Consider the following 21,647-nt stretch of genomic DNA (forward strand, 5'->3'; position numbering starts at 1 on the left):
CAACCTCTGAACCACTTTTATTTCAGCCCATGTCTCTTTTTTTTCCCCCACATCCCAGCGTGGATGTTAATATCCTTCAAAGGTATACCTTATTTGTGTGCCACCGAGCTATGCCTAGTCTAAACCCTGCAAAGGCTGGAGGTTTTTGATCCAAAGGTCCTTTTCATGGCTGTTAAGCCCATTTTTTTGGCTTATGTGTGAAATGACTCCCTGTGTAAGCAGTGTGAGTGTAATATATATATATATATATATATATATATGTGTGTGTGTCTGCGTGCATGTATGTTTATGGTATACAGGGAATGTGGGGGAGTAAAATGCGGTCAGTGCTTCATATACCTGTATCGTTTGTTGTTCCCTGTACTCCCCTCCCTCCCTCCCTGTGCATTTGCTTCCAGCAGCAGGTTCCCCCCGGAGCCCCATCAATAAGACCACCCTGACTCTGATCAGTGTCATCAGCTGCGTGATCGGCCTGGTTTACTCCTCTCACCTTTCCTGCACCCTCGCCGTCCGAGTAATCCTCCATGTGCCGGAGCACCTCATCGCTGACGGTAAGGATTTACACTAGCCTAGACCTTTTCTCCCACACACACCTCTGTGGGCACTCAAAGCCCCAGGGGGCTGGGATGGCATTTTTCCACAGCTCTCCCTGGAGTTCAGCTCGCTATTTCTCTCAAACAGAGTGCCTGCGTTTTGCAGGACGAGCTGCCGATTTGCTTTGCTCTCTCAAAGACAAAGGTAAATGCCATGCCGACTGCCCCCTCCCGAGCTTCCCGTGTGAGACCACACAACAGATGTGCCCTCAAAGCATCAGAGCACATTGAGGCCAGGTCGCAGTGACCACCCGCAGCTAACCCTCCATCACTCTTCCCCCTTGTACTTTTTGATATGTTGAACCACCTCACTAATGAATTTCAATGTAGCACCTGCAGAAGAAAAAAAAAAAGAAAGCACCGCGGGGGCCAAGCGCCGACTCCTGCTCGCTCATTGGCATTTTTCAGCCGTTACAGGAGTGAGCTGGCAGTCCAGATATATTATAGACTGTGACTAGGTTCACTCATCTATCATCTGGAGGTCTGATTTGATTCGGAGCGCTGCTGCTTTCCGGTGGTATACGCTGGCCTGCCAGGGAGATATTAACATTCCAGGGAGGCGTCCAGGGAGGGAACTTTGAAAGGAAAGATGAAAGATGGTGAATTCGCCTGTTGAATTACAAAACTGGGATCGATTTAGAATGCTTCCATAAATGTCTCCACAATCTCATCAGACTTGATTTGATGTCATGGTAAATCAGATGAAAATCTGGAATCTACCACTGAGTAAAGAAGCTATTAATGCCAACAGCTGCGTGTGTGTCTGCCTTCAAATACTGTGAAGAAAAGCACAGAAACGTGGAGTCACAGCTTTCTCCTTGCCTTTAACATCAGGGAAAGTAATCATCTGGAGATGTTTTTCTGTTTACGCAGGATGACAATATCTGTTGCTATTCCAGATAAGAAAGGACAAACTTTTCTTTATGACTAACCTGGAGACTAAAATAGAAATATGATCATGGTTTATCATCTTAAATTGTATTTTGTGTAAATAGAGCTCTGACTACCATCTGTGTTTTGCCTGAGACGTGTTAATAGAACATCTACAACTATGATTTGGGGTGGCCCAGTGGTCTAAAGCGTAACGTTCCCCTCATAGTGATAGTGGCTGAGGACCTTTGTTGCATGCCATTCCTTGCCCTACCAACCCCTGGATGGCCATCTGCCAGAACCTGAACATTTCAGTCATTCAGTGGCTCATAAAATTTGCAGGATGTTGATAATAGAAACTCACCAAATGGTGGACAATCTTAGAGGCTGATAAAGAGGGAAAATGTCTTCAGGCCAGTGCAAAGTAGTCTGGATCAACAAAAGTACATTTCCAGGATAAAGCCCGATATCACAGGCAAGATGTCAACTTTCTGTGTGTTGCCATTCTCAAAATCCCTTTTTTACAAAAAAACAACAACTTTGAGCCAGACGCTGACAATGGCAAGTTTGGAAGACACTTTGGATTGTGCAATAAAGCAGGCCTGCTTTGTTCTTTCGGGGAATGATTGTTAGGATTTACAAAGAATATGGTTACGGAATTTAAGTGAGACGTTTTGGGACCGATTGGCGGGGATAGCTATGGACGAAGTACACACGGCGATACACTGGTAAGAGCAAATTACATGAAACCATGTCTCGAGGTAATTTAAATAGCTCACCTTACTGTGTAAACGGTTAAATTCATTTAATATTGTATGTGGCGTTTTCTTTTTCAGGATGCAAATGTTCCACCAAAACAAGTTTCTTTTCCCAAGACCATTTTGCAGAGCCACCGCGGCTGTGTCCAGAACTTAGCGCCACCCAAGACGATTGTGATAGGTTTAAAGAAACGCAAACAACCCAGAGCGTTTTTTTTCACCTATCCCCTAGAATGTATCTGTGGTGTAGCCAGACATTACTCCACAGCGCTGTGGAGATAGGTGTGGCAATGCAAGACTAGTGCAAAGTGACAAACAATCCCAAGAGTCTACAGCCATGATAGCGGCTCGTTTAGGCACAGCAGTGCTTTGACCTAAATGCTAACACAAGGTTTAAGTCAGAGAGTTATTACTTTATAGGGATGTAAGAGAAAATCAATACACTTGAGTATCACAATATTTTATTGCGATAAAAAAATGTAAACGTTCAAAAATATTCATGTAAGACACTGGTTCACATTTATGTTGTGTTTAAGCCCCCTACCGCTAGATGACTATGCTGAGACACACCACTAGTGTCCTTGCCTAGCAGTGCCTAGCAGTGCCTGACTTTTTGCTAGAAGCTAACAATGTAGCTATGGCTGAACTTTGGCCTACTTTAGCATATAAACATTTGCTCACTAAGAACCTGTGAACCACAATCCCAAACTGGCTGTTTGATTTTCTGTGTACTGAATTGTTTACCTAAATTAAACTTCTTTGACTTTTATGAACATCATGTCTTTTTTTTTAATATTAGTTTTTCTAAAATCCCAATATATCGCCTTACGCACAGTATCGAAATATATTGCAATATATTGAATCGTGACCCATGTATTGTGATAGGTATCGTATCGCCAGATTCTTTCCAATACACAGCCCTATTACTTTAATGTCTTTTCTTAGTTTTTTCCATTGGTTAAGTGTTTCAGTTATGCAGCATTTTCTACTCATAAATATCTTATGTGATATTGCTAAATATCTGCATGACAGCACTATTCAGACTCTGACTGAAGTGTTGTACAGTGGTGCTTAAAACAGCGATTAAGCCTGGTGCCCACTCCACCTATTTTATCTCTGGAGGTCCTTTCAGGGATACGTGGCCTCCTGTGAGATTCACATTTGAGATGATGATGATGAATATATTACTGGAGTTGGTTCCAGGTTCATATTCTATTACATGAGTTTTTATTTTTTTTGTCAGAAGTCAGTTACACTCTGTTTTTTTGCATACATCCACAAAGCATTTATTTTTACCATTAGAATCCATTTCATGATTTAAAACCAAAAATTCTACATATATACCACAATTGCCAAAAGACATCAAATAGGACATAAAATGTGCCATAAAAACAGAAACATTGCTGATTGGCGTCTTAAGTTTGAAAGTTTTTACGAGCAATTTTATGACTCTCCACAATAAAAAACAAAACAAAAAAAAGATGTGTCTGGCCATTTGCAGCGTGTGCTCTAGTTTTAAAGTGATCATCAAAGGGGATGGCACTAACTAGGGCACACAGAGCCTGCCAAGAAGTCATTAAATATGTTTGGGTTAGCAAATTCCCGGTGCAGCCCATGTTTGCAAACGGACAGGGCTTTGGTCAGTGAGTGCTGCTGCTAATTTACAGAGATCACACAGTGGATAGTCTATATCCTTGACTTCTGTTCCACTTCCGGGATTGCTCTGGTGCCGCAAGAAATTTCACTGGATGCGTGTATTTTCGCTGATGTCCGTTTCCTTCCGCTTCCTTCCGCTTTCTTTGTGATGTCATTTTAAACTCCGGTGTATTTCTGAGGACTATGGTTAACTGCTCCTAAGATCTCTGCAGGGTAAATCCAGACAGCTAGCTAGACTATCTGTCCAATCGGAGTTTTCTCTCGCACGACTATTTTGCAGCGGCTCCGTGCGGAGCTAGGCGCCGCCCATGCCGATTGTGATTGGTTTAAAGAAATGCCAATAAACCAGAGCATGTTTTTTTCCCATCCCAGAATGCTGTGTGGAGTAGCCAGACCCTCCTCCGCTGCACAGCGTGTGGATGGTCTGGCAAAGCGAGACAACACAGCGGATAACTCTCAGTATCGGGTATTATAGTGACAGCTGCTGTGTCGGGTGTCCAGAGGCCTCTTCCTCTCAGTGGCGGTTCTTTCGTGGTTTGGCTGGTTACATTTTAAGTTGTTGCATTTGATTTATTTTTTTTAATAACTTACTTTTTCCAGGCAGTTGCAAACTGACTTTAGGAGATGTTTAACATGTTAGCCTGGTCCACCATGGCTCCCTTCAGTGAAGTATTTCAAGATGCAACACCTGTGAGAACTTCACATTTAATTCAGTGTCACAATTCGACATCAATTTTTAAACAAGTACTAATTTCAGATAAATATGCGGTCCTTCTCTCATTGACCTTGATTACAGTAACAGAGTTTAACCTCCTGCTCCACAAATTACCTCACCTGGTCAAATACCTAGAATTTGACAATTACATTTTTTTCTTTTTTTTTAATGAAGAGAAGGTAATTATAATTTAAGACTGTTCTTTATCTTTGTAACTGGTAAAGCGAGGACTATTGTAAAATTAAGATGTGTTAAGATGGGTTAAATTATGGAATGAACTTATTGACGAGTTGTTGATCTGTTGAGTTTCAAAAAAAGCTTTGAAATTTAAAATATTTAAGGGTTATGAAGTAATTTGATTAAAATGTAAAATTACTAGGATTGTACTCAAATATTTAGTTTCATTTAGTTTTGTTGGATGTCTGGGTGATTCTATGGGGATTATAGGATAGGCAAAAATAAGCATCGGCTTTAGCCTATTCCTTTTTCGGTTAGCTACGGTGGCAAATTGTAGAAAAAAATAATTGTTTCTTTCATGTACAGTATGTTAACCGAAATAAAATTATTCATCATCATCATCATCATCATCATCATCATCAAAACAAACAACAGTACAATGCAGCTTATCAACATTGTCAAGATGTTAGTCATATATGGTTGTACTTTTTTACGTTTACTTTTTTAGTCATCTATAATCACATTCATTGTAGCTGAAACAAATGTCAAGTAAACAATGCGCAGCTAAATTAATTTTTTTTAAATTAAATCATAAAAACTTCAATTTAAAGGGCCCTTACAAGCTGTTGGCAGATGCAGAGGATCTGTTGACATGGCACTAGATTGCAACACTAATCCCATCACGTTGCTTTGTTTATGCCACTGATGAGAAGATCAGTGTGAGATGAGTGCAATTTGTGCGCAGATTCCTGGGGAGTTCAGGAGAAAACAGCGCTGGAATAAATTGTTAATCAATTGTTACTTGTTGATTCCACAGTCAATAATTGTACAATGCAATACAGTATAGTGACATTGTTGACATGGTTTCTTTTAAGTAAAAGTGCAGAGTAGCCTGAACAGTTTCAGAGTTTGAGTGAATTCTCTTACACGTCCTCAACTTTAACCAAGTTTCTATGCAGTTCCAGTCAGGGCGTGTAGCCAATTCAACCTGCGTGCTATCGTCCTAAATATAATTGAATCAAATGCACACTGTATGTAAAGTCATTGGCTCAGCAAGAAATATATGATTAGGAGAGAAGTCCATAACACAATTTATCTCTGCACCAGTGGGAAGGACAAAGAAGACAAGGTTTTTCAGTAAACCCGCAGCCAAACTAAGACCTTCCTTTGGTGCGAACAGTAAGCCCTCCAAGCTACACGAACATTTGATTCATTTATTTATGACATTGTCGGAGCCATCACCATTTTAATCTTTGCAAATATTTATCCAAACGCCATGGGAAATAAGCACACACAATTCAAACCTCTTCACTGTTGCTTTCCTCATCCCGTCGCATGTGCTTGGCTGCAGGGCACCAAAAGTGGCTACATGTGGTTACTGATAATATCCAAGAGAAGTGTTACTCTTCTTTTTACAGGTATTGTTTCATTAAAACGTTTCTGGCAGTTTGCTAATTTCCATTTTTTATTTTTTGAATCTGTTAAGGTTTGTTGTCCTTGTCCTTACTTTAATGATACTAAATAATATGAATTATTTTTTTCAATTATCACAGTAGTGGTTGAGAAGGTTGTTTGAGTCGTTTTAATGCAATGTCGGGCCAGGTTGATTTTGAAGCCAAATAAATCCTCTGCTGGGATTTATTTGATCAAATATTTATGTTCTGCCTTTATCAAACTATTTAATTTTGAAGGTTTTCTAACATAACATGCCTCTCTTCCCCGTTCTGTGTAGAGCGATCCAATTGTCTGCTTGCTGTCTTTAAATCATCTGAAGTGTTTTTAGTTTCAAGGTCCAAAAAATAGTGTCTTGTTTTTCACATTTTTAATAAATAAAAAAAACACATCTTTTGAAATGATGAAATCAACTTTCATTCCAAAAATGTGAGTTGCAGTTATTTGGTTCCATGTTTTGAATGCATACTGCTTTGTACTTACTGTCCTTTTCTTCTTCTTCTTCTTCTTCTTCTTCTTCTTCTTCTTCTTCTTCTTCTTCTTCTCTTTCCTGCTTTTCCACCCTCCCTCCCTCCACCTGCCATGTATTCATCCACCCTCCAAATCCCTTTGCTTCCTTTCCCATTCCTCTATCCGTCTCTTTTTTTCTTCCCTCTGAATTTTCTTTCCTTCTACTCTGTGTCTTTCCATCCATCCTTCCCAGGATCAAGGTATATTTTGCTGCAGGGGAGCCAGTTGGACGCCTCAGACTGGCTGAACCCGGCCCAGATCTTGTTGTACTACCAGCAGAACGCCAGCGGGCCCTGGGTCAACGAGCTGTGTGGGCGACGCCTCCTGGACCCCTGTGAGCACCAGTGTGATCCGGAAACAGGTGAGCCGAGGACACAACATTAACAAGTATCAGTTCTGTTTCCATGAAAGTCATATTTATTATTAGTTTAAATTAGAGCTGGGCGATATGGAATAAAACTAATATCACAATATTTTTGACCAAATACCTGAATATCGATATTGCGGCGATATTGTAGGGTTGACAATTGGTGCTTACAAAAAAAATATTTACACGAGAGATTTTGATAAATAATCATCATTAATGTGTATATAATAACTACGTGGGTAAAGGCAAATAGTAGAAAAGCTAGAACAGTCTGTTAAGTTCAAAAAATGACTTCTCTTTACTGTAATCCAGCCATTTAAACCAGGGACAGATAACACTTGTGTCGTATCACAATATTACGATATCCAAAATCTAAGATGATATCCAGTCTTGTATCACAATATCGATATAATACCGATATATTGCCCAGCCCTAGTTTAAATAAAGAAGCTCTCGGCTCTCTGGCTTGACTATCTACGTCTCGACTTCCATGAAGAATACTTTACAGTTGGTAAAACTTTGGCTTATGCTTGCAACTTAACCAGTAAACATACAGTAGGCCTTGGCATCTTGACCCCACCACTTACATCCATAGAAATATTAATTATTACAGCTGTAGTTCCATCATCTTTATTGTGACTATCACTGTTCATCTTACCCCCAACCAGCACCGTCAGACACCGCCCACCAAGAGCCTGGGTCTGTCCCAGGTTTCTCCCTAAAAGGAAGTTTTTACTCGCCACTGCATGCTCTTGGGGGAATTACTGGAATTGTTGGGTCTTTGTAAATTATAGAGTGTGGTCTAGACCTACTCTATCTGTAAAGTCTCTTTAGATAACTGTTATGATTTGATACTATAAATCAAATTGGATTGAACAATAGTTTAACTCACTTTACATAATTATGGGCTTTATTGTAAATATGTTATTTAAACTTGGTTTGACATGGCACATCTGTGAATATACCAAAACAATTCCACAACCAACAAACACTGACCAACAAAAAAGATGCTAAAGAATAAGTTCATTTGTTTGTGAAATAAGGAAGAAAATGTGTCCATAAAGTGAATTTTAACGTCATAGGACCATCGTCAGCCCAACTTACAAACAATTCTTTAGACTTAAAGGGAAAGTTCACCACAAAATAAAAAATTACATTACTCTTACGTGTAGCGATATTTATCAATCTAGATACCTGTGGTGTAAGTTGCCCAGTGTTGGAGATATCGGCCGTGGAGAAGTCTGCCTTCTCTCCAATATAATGGAACTAGATGACAATCGGCTTGTGGTACTTAAAGCGTCAAAACAACAGCTATGTCTCTTTCCAGAAATCATAACCCGGTTACTCAAGGTAACCCACATACCTGGTTGGGAGTAGTTTCATGTAGGAACTATTTTCTCTATCACCGTGCAGAAGGAAGCGTGCTCATGGACGAGAGGCTTGTGACAGTGATGTAAACATTAACAACGTCCTCCTCGGCTAAGCTGTAGCGTTAGCAGTATCGATTAGCTACAGTTACAGCTCAGCCAAGGAGGACGAGCCTTTTGTTATTCATTACTGATGAAATCAATTAAATTGTGGTGAACAACAGACACAGAGGAAGAATGTTGCAGTTATTGGCAAAAAATAAATAAATGTGTTTGCTCTAATTGGAAAAAGAACTCCCTGTCTACATCTGCAATATACAGTGCCTTGCGAAATTATTCGGCCCCCTTGAACTTTTCGAACTTTTGCCACATTTCAGGCTTCAAACATAAAGATATAAAACTGTAATTTTTTGTGAAGAATCAACAACAAGTGGGACACTATCATGAACTGGAACGGAATTTATTGGATATTTCAAACCTTTTTAACAAATAAAAAACTGAAAAATTGGGCGTGCAAAATTATTCAGCCCCCTTAAGTTAATACTTTGTAGCGCCACCTTTTGCGATTACAGCTGTAAGTCGCTTGGGGAGACTGAAATTTTTGCCCATTCCTCCTTGCAAAACAGCTCGAGCTCAGTGAGGTTGGATGGAGAGCGTTTGTGAACAGCAGTTTTCAGTTCTTTCCACAGATTCTCGATTGGATTCAGGACTTTGACTTGGCCATTCTTACACCTGGATATGTTTATTTGTGAACCATTCCATTGTAGATTTTGCTTTATGTTTTGGATCATTGTCTTGTTGGAAGACAAATCTCCATCCCAGTCTCAGGTCTTTTGCAGACTCCATCAGGTTTTCTTCCAGAATGGTCCTGTATTTGGCTCCATCCATCTTCCCATCAATTTTAACCATCTTCCCTGTCCCTGCTGAAGAAAAGCAGGCCCAAACCATGATGCTGCCACCACCATGTTTGACAGTGGGGATGGTGTGTTCAGGATGATGAGCTGTGTTACTTTTACGCCAAACATAACGTTTTGCATTGTTGCCAAAAAGTTCGATTTTGGTTTCATCTGACCAGAGAACCTTCTTCCACATGTTTGGTGTGTCTCCCAGGTGGCTTGTGGCAAACTTTAAACAACAGTTTTTATGGATATCATTAAGAAATGGCTTTCTTCTTGCCACTCTTCCATAAAGGCCAGATTTGTGCAGTATACGACTGATTGTTGTCCTATGGACAGAGTCTCCCACCTCAGCTGTAGATCTCTGCAGTTCATCCAGAGTGATCATGGGCCTCTTGGCTGCATCTCTGATCAGTCTTCTCCTTGTATGAGCTGAAAGTTTAGAGGGACGGCCGGGTCTTTGTAGATTTGCAGTGGTCTGATACTCCTTCCATTTCAATATTATCGCTTGCACAGTGCTCCTTGGGATGTATAAAGCTTGGAAATCTTTTTGTATCCAAATCCGGCTTTAAACTTCTCCACAACAGCATCTCCGACCTGCCTGGTGTGTTCCTTGTTCTTCATGATGCTCTCTGCGCTTTAAATGGACCTCTGAGACTATCACAGAGCAGGTGCATTTATACGGAGACTTGATTACACACAGGTGGATTCTATTTATCATCATTAGTCATTTAGGTCAACATTGGATCATTCAGAAATCCTCACTGAACTTCTGGAGAGAGTTTGCTGCACTGAAAGTAAAGGGGCTGAATAATTTTGCACGCCCAATTTTTCAGTTTTTTATTTGTTAAAAAGGTTTGAAATATCCAATAAATTTCGTTCCACTTCATGATTGTGTCCCACTTGTTGTTGATTCTTCACAAACAATTACAGTTTTATATCTTTATGTTTGAAGCCTGAAATGTGGCAGAAGGTCGAAAAGTTCAAGGGGGCCGAATACTTTCGCAAGGCACTGTATCAGTCAAGACCAAACAGTTTTTAATTTTAGAATTCAGTGAAAAATTGGAAGCTCCGTTTTGTTTGTGCAAAGCTGGCTCGATGATAGCATGATGCAGCACAGTTTTGTTGTTTATTCATTCATTGGTAGTGGCTTGTAAACTTGTTGTGGTCGGAGAAAGAGGGGGGGACATTCCAGGTTTTGTCTTCTGTGGAGTCCCAGTGCTGCCAAAAAGCCTCCAGAGCTTGCAGTGTTTATCACTCACCAGCGACTCTTGTTCCTGTGTCCAAAACCCAGTGGCAGTGAGTCGGTGGCTGTATGAAGGGGGGGGGGGGGGGGAATTAAATTTTGACCATCAAACACTTCTTTTCCTGCATTCCGGTGAATGTTTCTGCAACAATTTGTGCCTTTTCTGCATCAAATTCTGGTGCAATTGTCTTTATTTATGTAAAGGAAAATATAATAATTTAATATATATATAATATGATAATATAAAAAAATATATATGTTTGAGGGGGGGTTGTAACCCCCTCCCACTTCTAAATTACACCTATGTACAGGTGTGACCATGGCTATGGTCCATTGCACAAATGGAAAATAAATTGTCTGGAGCACTCGAGCTGACTTTCCCCAGGGGAGCTGTAGGCGGAGCTGATCAATTAGTTAGCATGTCTCCACTGTCAACGCCATTTGTAGTCTAGGTAACAGCAGGCAGTCTGTATACAATGTCTATTTTAAATTGGATGGATATTCTAAGCAAAATTTGAAACTTAATAGATGAATTAATTATAGCATATAAATAAACTATAATGGAAATGAAAAGCAATATGTGCACTGCTTTTTTCTCAACCTACTGGAGCGGTAAAACATTTCTACATTTTGCAAAGGTTAAGGAGGTATTTGCCAAAATGTGATCTACTTGTCAGAGCTCCTTCATCTAGTGTGTGATTGTGGTGTAACTGTTTTTGCCCAAAAAGATGAAGTGAAATTTTAAATCCAAGCCATCACATTTTTTTTTTTACTCTAGGACTAACAGTCTAGTGCATTTCACAGCAACAAAAAAGCAACACAGCAACAGTTTCAGTGACAGAAAAAACTAAAAGAACAGAATTAAAACTAAATACGTATCAAATATAATACAAAACAGTCATAGAATAAAAATCAAATGTCATGTCTGATGGGTAATTATGTCAGAACAGCACAACCACAGATAAGGCTTCAGAAGTATAGTTTAATTACAGCTCCACTCATAAAAGCCTTTATTAACCCTCTGAGGTCTAAGGGCATTTTCACACATCTTCTTAAATTTACTTTTTTAGAGTATTTGCATATAACTGATCCCCATGTATTTTATATCAAAATATTCAGAACAAACTCAGCTTTCCATATAGTGATGCCCACATGTTTTCTATAGCAATGTGTAAAGAGATAATTTGGCGCTAACGCTGAAACGTTGAAGTTTGCTTTTTGAATTCCTCAAATCTCTTTTGAAAACAAACCTTAACTTATGTGTTTTGCTGTGTGTTTGAATTGTGTCGGTGCTTGAAATTAGATTACCGAAGTATTTAGGTTATGTATGATTGAAATAGGAAATAAATGTCTGAAATGAAATTTTGTAATATTGCTTTTTGAGTTGGAGTTTTGTCAAACATCGTTTGGACGCGCCGTTACATCTTTCGTCCTCAGAGGGTTAATTTGATAGAAAACATCTGGTGCATTATTACAACAAAATAAATTAGAAGTATGTATTTGACTGTGAGAACTAAAATATATTGTAAAATCGCCTAAGCTGTTCTCCCTCCAGTGTTTGTTCTGTATTTCGCTACCTTTGCACACCCTCTAGCGCCTGTTGCCCCCCAGCTCTATCTGCTCGTTGCTTTTACAAACTGCTGTAATGTGACTGTGCAGTCACAGAAGCTTTGGTATGGGACGGCTGAGTAGGCTGAGAAACAGGATGAATGTTATCTTTAATCAGTTTGAGCCATTCCCCTGCTCGATTTAGTTTAGTTTAATTAATTAATTGCGACACGTGCCATATGCAATCTCATATAAATGCACTTAGTTCTTTCAGCCAAAGGTTTGTATTAAATTGGATTAAATACCTTTTGGTAAATTAGAGTTAGCAGACTGCATTGTGGTCAAGTTTCCAGCTTGTCATTTTGCTCTCACTCACTGACAGAGCGGAGATGTGGTAATGTGCTAATTATTCACATACAATCGTACAGTACATTGTAGTGAAATGTAATCTCCTCATTTAAGCATTTTAGCAGTGGACAGCCACATAGCATCCAGGGAGCAACTTGGGGTTCACTGTCTTGCTTAAGGGCACATTGACACGTGCCCGGAAAAGGGCCGGGATCGATCCGCCAATCTTATGGTTGAGGGGTGACCCACTCTACCTCTGAACCACAGCCACCCAATCATTTCCACTGCCTGGTGGGGATCTGCTCTACTCAACTCAACTTGCTCTTTTTTGGTTTTCCATTAGCAAAAGTTCGTGATTGTACCTGGTACTGTTTTGGTACCACCTCAGTCGAGGTTCCAAGCGAGCTTAGATGATACTTAAAGGTGGAGTAAAAAAACACTGCTGACCACTGATTGGTCGAAGAGAATCGTCACTAGCTCGACATGGGACATCCTGCACAAATCAACATTTTTAAATAGCCAAGCTACGATTAAAGGTGCACTATGAGTTCCTGCATGACGTCACTTCTGTTGACGATCCAACTAAATACCAAACAAAACAGAGCAAGCTCGCCCCTCCCCCCATGTTTCCATAACTCTCATGACTAACTGTCACTAACCCCCACCCCCTCCCCCAACCATCTTGTCTGTGATTGGCTGGAAGGTGGTTTGTTGTATTTTGGTGCACAGCCTGTGCCCCTAGGGTTTGTTTGACGTTTACGACCCCTGTGTTGTCTCCCAAGACCGGGCTTTTTCACAGTGTATTCAGGGGGCAGGCAGCTAGATCAAGGAGAGATGCCTACGATTTGAGACAAAAATGAAATTGTGTTGAAACCATGCAGGTACTCATAGTGCACCTTTAATAGAGAGAAGTAGGCTCATTATATCTCATAGACTAACCCTATACAGTCTTACATCATTTTGCAACCAGTGGAGTTGCCCCCTGCTTGCCATTGGAAATAATGCAGGTTTAAGTTTCCACATTGGCTTAAATTTTCAGGCCCAGAGGCTATGTCCTCTTCTGTTATACAGTCTGTGCTTGACTGTAATCGCTTGACCGGCAACCCCTGGCTGATAGATAAAACATGATGCATGCTGGGTAAAAAAAAATTTCTGATCTGTAAGTATAAGAATCAGTTTGGTCTAGTTTCTATGTTTCTGAAATATTAAGCAAAAACCAACAACACGAGACACAAAAATCCAAACAATGTGTAGGATTTTATATGAAATACTTGCAGAAAATAAATTAGATTAAGGGCAATGTGCAGCTACTGTACACAGTGTTTTATTCAAGCCACACACCACATTCAAAGTCCAAATGACGAGAACAGTATGCTGATAAAACAGAATTGTAGAAGATTTCATTGTTCCCTCTGCCAGAGAATACATTTGTATCTTCTCCGACTCCAAATTTACTATGAAGAAAGTGGGAGCCTGTAAAACCGAGAAATATAATACATCTGGTTGTTTAAACTAGGGCTGTCAATCGATTAAAATGTATAATGGCGATTAACCGCATAATTGTCCATAGTTAACTCGCGAATAATCGCAAATTAATCATACATTTCTTTTCTTCTTAAGTATTTTAAACTTTTATCAACATGGGATCCGACAAATATGCTTGTATATGCCTGTATTCACATTTGTAATCATTCAGAAGATATTAATACTATGACTAAGCTCGCAACATTAAATGTTTTGAACAAAAAAACGTTTTTAAATAAGGACGCTAAACAGTTATTTTATGAAAATTGCCTTCATGAGCCTGATATAAGTATCAATCATGTTGTTTTTGCTTAAAAATAACAATCTGCCTGAAGTTATAAGGAGTCTTTTCTATATGGTTTTTAAATTAATTTTAGGACTTAAATATGAGTTGCTTATATCTGTTGAGAGCGCACTCTTGAGAATAGATCATTCTGTTAATATCAGAATGATCTCTTCATATTTCTTTACAAATGCCTAATGGACACAACAAAATGGTGCCCAGAATGAATCATTACCTGGAAATCTCACATTTTAAGTGGAGGGAGTGTCTTACTTGTTTTGCATCCATTATTTAGCATCCTAACTCTTCCCTTGGGAAATAGACAGTTCTGAGACCTTTTAAATGAATTTAAAAAAGCTGGCCCAGTGTGCCTCATGCTTACCTTTCTTGAAATAAATTCTGATACTCACCCACACACCCAAATCCACACTATGCCCACTCCTTAAAAGGATGTATGGACCAGCAGGACTGGCTGCAAGGTTTCAGTCATTTTTTTATTTCATCTTTTTCATATGATGCATTGGTAATGAAACCATTCTGCATATGTATACCTGTGTGTGTGTGTGTGTGTGTGTGTGTGTGTGTGTGTGTGTGTGTGTGTGTGTGTGTGTGTGTGTGTGTGTGTGTGTGTGTGTGTGTGTGTGTGCGTCATTGTGACAGTGAGAGTGAGTGAAAGTGTGTGTGGGCTGCAGGGAAATTGCAAAGGTGCTATAGATAGCCTGAATCCAATCCTCATTTCTGCTGGAGGAGATACTGATGAAAACCGAAATGTGCTGCAACAATATCTGTGCTGCTCCTGCAAGACATTAAACGAGACGGGGGAAGTTTTAAAGCATGGTTCTTCCATGTTTACGGGCTGGTTTCACCACCTTCTTCCCCTTTCTAGAATGTGTGTGGGACTATATGTCACACAAAGGGACACGTTGGGCCTCTGGAGACGCATGTCCCCACATCATAACATACTGGCTTGATTAATTTGACTGCGTAATGGATCGGTGTGTGGAAATCTGCCTAATGAGCAGAATCATTTTGCGCATGAGGTATATTAACATCCTACTTTATTCTGATCATTCTATAACTTGTATTTAGGTCATATCTGAACTATCTATATGTAGCTAGAAGTGATGAACTTTAGCCTACTTTCAGAAGATACATCTGGAAAAGTGTTATCAATGGGGTCCTCCAGGACAGAGCCAGTTGGCATGAAGCTATTGGTCAGTTATCGATCCCACCCCAATTTATGGACTATACACATGTGGTCCACACACAAAGAACTTTAGAGTGACTTTTGAGAATCTGGGAAACTGGTCGCTCTCCGGGCTCTTCAGAGCTTGTAAATTGATGCTGAATTCCTTGTTGTAAATAAACCTTTATAATCAAGAATCAGTGTCAGTGGATTCCTCACCACACAGCATTGCACCATCGCTACCAATTACACTACACGCACAAGTGACACAACAGTGCATGAAGAGAAACATACTTCCAGTGCAGCCATTGCTGCCCACACAACAATCAAGGGTTCCAGGCTTTTTAAGGGCAATCTGTACATCTTGCTCAGTCTGGTCACCCTAACTACACTTCTGTTCTATGTGCTTTAAAAGGTGACAAATAGCTGGGTGGGACGTGATGAAAATAAAGCGTGAAGCTTAGAAACTGGCTCGGCGCCTGCATATTTAGCAATTAGGGTATGTAACACCTTGCAGTTGTAACACAAGTTTGAGCTGAGTGCCGTGACCTTAGAGTGCGATGAAACGGCAATTAAAGCAAGATGAGGCGTTTAGCATTGTTCAGCAGCTATGCAGCATATCTAAATGAAATGCTACAGCTCCTGTCATCTCATTGCTGCTCCAGCAATACATTTTTCTTTTTCTTTTTTTTCCTGGACACAATTTAGACTGTCATTCTTTCAGAAATGCCTTTCTAGTGTCAAACATCTCAGCTCTTTTTACTGCACATTTAACAAAGCAGCAAAGTAGCAATTATTGTATGTTCAGAGCTGTAAGGATGCTGTTTTCAGTTCCTTTGGCACACCATTCAGGAACAACATTATGCATTTTACATGCACAAGGTTGAAAGGGCAGAGCATTTGATTAAATAATGAGCCCTTTGAACTCGACCTCATTACTAAGAAGAAACTTAAATATGAATTAATTACAGTTTTGGAATGTAAATTAAATATTTACTTCACTGATTGTTGAGAGTTTATATAAACTAATACATTATAAAATACATCGTGCTCACCATGTTAATTGCAGAGATCTCGACATGCAGCATCTGTCAGGGTTTTGGGTTTGAGTTCGGTTGGTTTTGAGGCTCTGTTCTTGTTTCCTGTTTTTGTTGTGTATTTGTTCTGTTTTCTGTTGTAGCCCGTGTTTCCTCCCTTGTCTTGTCTAGCTGTAGTTCCTGTCTTGTTTTCCCGTGTGTCTGTATGTTCTGTTTCCTGTTTTATTTTGACGGTCTGGTTTTCTGTCTTGTCTTGTCTATTTTACTTCCTGTCTTCCCGCCTTTGTTTGATTGCTCTGCCCAGCCCTAATGTGCTTCACCTGTTTCCCAGCCCCTGTCTCACCTGTCTTGTGTTATCTCATTACCCTCTGTATTTAGTCTTGGTGTTCCCCTTGTTCAGTGTCAGATCATTGTATGTGTTTGGAGTGTCTGTGTGTTCCTGAAGTTTTGCGTGTTCCTGATTTGGATTCTGCCTGTTCCTGTATTTGATGTATTCATCCTGCTTTTCCAGGGCACCTTTTGTTGTCAGATTTTATCGAAATAAATCTTTTAACTTCCTCTTGTGTCAGCCATCTTGCACTTGGGTCCTTCATCCCCTGAAACTCCTGACAGCATCATTACTCAAAAGGAGTCTGACAGGGCAAGAAACATGAAGTCAGACAATCACAGGTTCTAAACAGATCCCAGTGTTAGCCAAACTTACTTAGAAGAGAAAGCAAAGTCTGTCCACAAACTGTGATAGATGTAAATATCTTTCAGTTTCAACTTCATGGTTCTACATTGACCCATAATTGGGACTATTGCCAACATGACATATAACTTGACGTATCAGCCACTACAAGATTTTAACTCGACCTAGTCTTTGAACTGACAGGGCCTCCACGTAAGAGCACGCGCAGATTATTTTATCAAATTCAAACGGCCCCAAAATCTCACAAACTGCTTTAGTCATTTCTTTTTTTAACATCTGCAGGAAAATCAGTGACTCTGATTTACTTTAGCCTGGCAGGTACTGACAGTTGACCTTTTCCATTAACAGTGGCGTATAAGCCATGGGCCTGTGCCCTTCACTTGCCTCCTATTGAGCATGAGCAGAGCATGTTGCACATGTTCCCCATGAGTAACCCTCTAAATCAAAGGTGAGGCCGATCACTCATACTGACCAAAGTCAAGGCCGACATTTCTCCTGGGAGCTGACAGCAGAACAAATAGCAGATGCTTCACTGTTCTTTGCTAAAAAGGCTTCACTCATCAGCAGGATGCCAACGCAGAACATGCACCGAATCCACATCCCTCCACCACTCCGTTTTTTTTTTTTGTCCCATTGGTCAGCTATTGGACGTTGAAGCTCAGTATTAGTTTATTTTTGATTTATCAAACAGATATCAGTAGATCAATCTTAGAAATATCCCTTGCCACTGTCTGCATATCAAACAAATCCCACTGGTGGTCCTGAACCTGGGGTTCAGTTTTAGATGACCACAGTGCCTCCATTTGTAGGCAGTTACAGTTGAGCAGTGTTGCATGTGATCCTGTTAGCAATAGCCCCAAAATGTTGCCTTAGGCCAGAATGCTAAGTGGATTTTGGGAAATCGCAGTCCCAGACAAGCTTTGCTTTAGTAAATAATGACAGTGCCAAGTGTCTATTCATTAGAATCACTAATCACTGATCTAATCACTTCCCATTTAGGTAGGGATGTCATTCAGTCAAAGCACCAGGCAGATAACTGTGAAAAACGGAGTCTATTAAATGTAGCCATTTGGAGTAAGGATTCATAGTTAATTTCAGTATTTACTTTTAGGACATCTTGCAGTAGTTTACTTTGTGCAATTAAGCTCCAGCAAGAAAACCAAGAAAGCCAAAGTTGTGTTTGCGTGTCCACTGCGCTTCACGAAATGTAGGCTAGAGATAAAGCACATTAGATGGGCAACACATTACAAAGGGACCACGTGGTTTGAGATGTGATATTTGTTGATGAACTGTTTGATGACTTGTTACAGGTAGAACAATATATTGCAATACAAAACCATGATGGTAGCATTAGGGAGCTGAAAAGAATATCCCAATATCAGCTACACATACTAGTTAGGAATGAAGAACTGCCACTTTTTTCAAAGTCAGAGTGCCGGTGTTAACGCCAAGATAAGAAGAAGGCTGTTTTTAAACACAAAACGTTGTCGAGTTTTTTCAGGATATGCCATTTGGCTACAAGCAATAAGAAAACAAGCTGCAGCTCTGTGTGTGAAAGCTAAGACAAACTGATTAGCAAACCTGCCAGAAAGCCCAGTCTCTCTTACATTTTTTTATATGAATGGTCATTTTGCCTCAATTTGTAGTGCTGTTTGCCTTTCCTTCTGCTTTGTTTGCTTTCGAATGATTTTTGGGTAACTCAAGTGCTTGGGGAAGGTCCATAAAGTTCATACATTTGTTGTTTTTCTTCACGAGAACATCCTTATTAGTCAGGCAATTTTTTCATGCTTCAATTTAATTAAGTGGATTAATTAATTATGTGCTTGTAAAACAAAATGATTCATACATTCCAGAAATACTAAATAATCTAATCTCATTGAGATACAGGGTCTCAATACAGGAGCATTACAGACAGACAAACAGATTACAACAGTATTAACAATATTTACCAAGTAGTACATACACTATTTGAACGAAAGTGCCAAGTAGACTTAAAACACACACAAGTACTAAAAACAAGAACAAGATTCCTAATATGTGTTTTCCTGTGCCCTTAAAATGAGTTTAAAATCCCCTAGCCGCATCAAGCTCATCAACTTTAGGTCCTGCTGCAGTGTATTCCAGGTTGAGGGGGCTTTTCCAAGCTCTTTGCGAACCGATGGGACGTTGAAGGTAATCAACATCGGTTTAGTGGCTTGGCTACTCCCACGCTTTTTTTTATTTTAAACGACTGTGGTTGGCCAGATAACCAGTATCATTTTAGCTAGCCATGAACATGTCAGTGCTAATCAGCCACAATAGCCCTACATATTAGCTGGCTTGCTAACTGGCGTTTGGAAAGTGAGCTAGCTCATTTGCTTACCATGCTTGCAAATGAGCTAGCTTACATAAATGCTTGTGTGGCCAGACACTAAGAAATATAACACACAGTTTTTCCATCGTATGTCAAGACATAACTTAGCAAAAAAGTCCTTCCTTTTTTCAAAGTTTTTTTTCTGGTTAAGTGTGCTTCAGTGTCCAATGTTTCATGAATAATGAGGATGTAAAATGTATGAAATGAATAAAAATGTATGTTGTCATACAGTAAGGTTACAGTAAGGTTTCCATGTCATAACAGTGTGGGTGGCAGTGAGCCAGTGATTCACGCAGTGTCCTTATCAAACCTGTCAGGAAACCCATCCATTGACATGATGCACAGTGCTTTCTTTAGTTGCCATTGTCCATTCATTTACATTTTTAGAGCAGCTCCTTTTAAAGCACCCTGCTGGAAAACTATGTGAGCTTTTGCTGAGACATTTGTGGCTCAAATAGCTGGAAAAAAAAACATGGCTTCATCATTAAAAATAATAGATGATTAAGAGTTCTCTGACTGCCTGAATAGGACAATCTTTGGGATAGCTCCCATGAAGTAAAATTAAGGAAGAGGAGCAAAGGGAATTCTCCAATACATTAAAACAGGCTTGACTATAATGAACACATGATTGAATATCACTGCCTTTCTGTTTGCAGGAGAATGCCTTTGCCTCGACGGCTACATGAAAGACCCGGTCCACAAGCATCTCTGCATCCGCAGTGAGTGGGGGCCCAATCAGGGGTAAGTTATGATAATCACCACATGATGGTTTATGATTACTCATTATCAGGCAGAGGAAAGGCTGGAAAAAAATCATTTACAACAAGGGAATCCTCCTACACATCGAACAGGGCCATTATGTTGGTCAAACAGATAAATCATAAAGAACTGTGAATTAGACAAAACTGCAGGAGCATCTTAACTACACAAATTTATATCTATTTAGTTGTATACATAAAATACAGTTATCTACTTTAGGTGGTGCTTAGCAAAATAACTGCTTAAAGGTACTATGTGAAGTATTATACATGTATTAATCGCTTCATTGCCAATGTGAACAGATTCTAACTTAATTGGCAACAACCGTTTTTTTCAACCTGGACCCTATTTTCCTATGTTTTTGTGTCTAAGTGACTGATGGGAAGAACAATCTTTGACATTGGTCCAGTATTAAGCAAGAACACCACAGTCGGCAGCGGCGAAACAAGCTACAATTTAAGTCAATAGGGCAATTGTCCAGCTTGTATTTACCATCACAAAAGTGCTCATTTTGCCACTGATAGGCTCAGATTAATATTCTATATTAAAGTGTCTGTCAACATAGTGGTTGTTACTCTTTCAAATCTGAGACCTTCCCCGACTTTATTGGTTGCCTGTAACAGTCTGTGGACGGATTTCTATGTAAAGGACTCAGGACAGTTTAGCAGGGAAAATGAAAGTATGCTTTGTAAATGTGCTTTGCCTCTTTTCAGCCCCCCTACAACACTAGCTAATGTTTTTGGAGAAAGGGAGTCCGCTAACGTCAACAAACAAATGTTACCCACCACGGCACAGAGTCTAACAAAAATTCCACATGAGAAGAAAAAAATGTTTTATTTTAGCCTGCCTGGCCAAAACAGGAATGGGACCGACATAAGGGGAAAACACTAGGGTCAGCATAAACAGGGCATTCGATTCATGGAGGGACCTTTGTTTGGTTTTGGTTTTCCCCCCTAGCTGGCTTTCTTCCTTTTTTTTCTCGTGTATGTCACATCGCTGTTTTAGCCGATGCCCAGGAAGCTTGCTCGTGCCTACGGAGTGTGACCGGATTCTGCATTTCACTTGACGGCCACTGGTCTCATTAATAAATCTGATTTCCTGACAAATTCCACATAGTACCTTTAATTAAAAAAGAAATAAAAAAGGTCAGATAGGAGTATCTGGCATTTGAATAGCATTTTCTAACATTTCTCTTATATCACAAGTCAAACTGACAAAGAAGATGTGTATTGGAAGAATTTGACATGTGTAATGGTAATAAATACAGTCTCTTTAAATGTCAAATGCTGGGTGTCTGTCAGTTCTCTGTCT

The 21,647-nt window shown here is 39.8% G+C and overlaps 1 protein-coding gene across 4 annotated transcripts in view; it reads left to right on the forward strand.

Moving 5' to 3' along the window:
* Positions 1-21,647, forward strand: part of astn1 (astrotactin 1) — a 566,677-nt gene that overhangs the window by 127,436 nt on the left and 417,594 nt on the right. For all 4 annotated transcript variants that reach the window (XM_039816837.1, XM_039816835.1, XM_039816836.1 and 1 more), the window contains 3 exons: positions 402-551; positions 6,925-7,092; positions 20,234-20,318. In XM_039816837.1, the coding sequence (XP_039672771.1) occupies positions 402-551; positions 6,925-7,092; positions 20,234-20,318 (403 nt within the window). The remainder of the gene's footprint in view (positions 1-401; positions 552-6,924; positions 7,093-20,233; positions 20,319-21,647) is intronic.

This window comes from Perca fluviatilis, chromosome 11, assembly GCF_010015445.1.
Source record: "Perca fluviatilis chromosome 11, GENO_Pfluv_1.0, whole genome shotgun sequence".
Taxonomy (NCBI): Eukaryota; Metazoa; Chordata; class Actinopteri; order Perciformes; family Percidae; genus Perca; species Perca fluviatilis.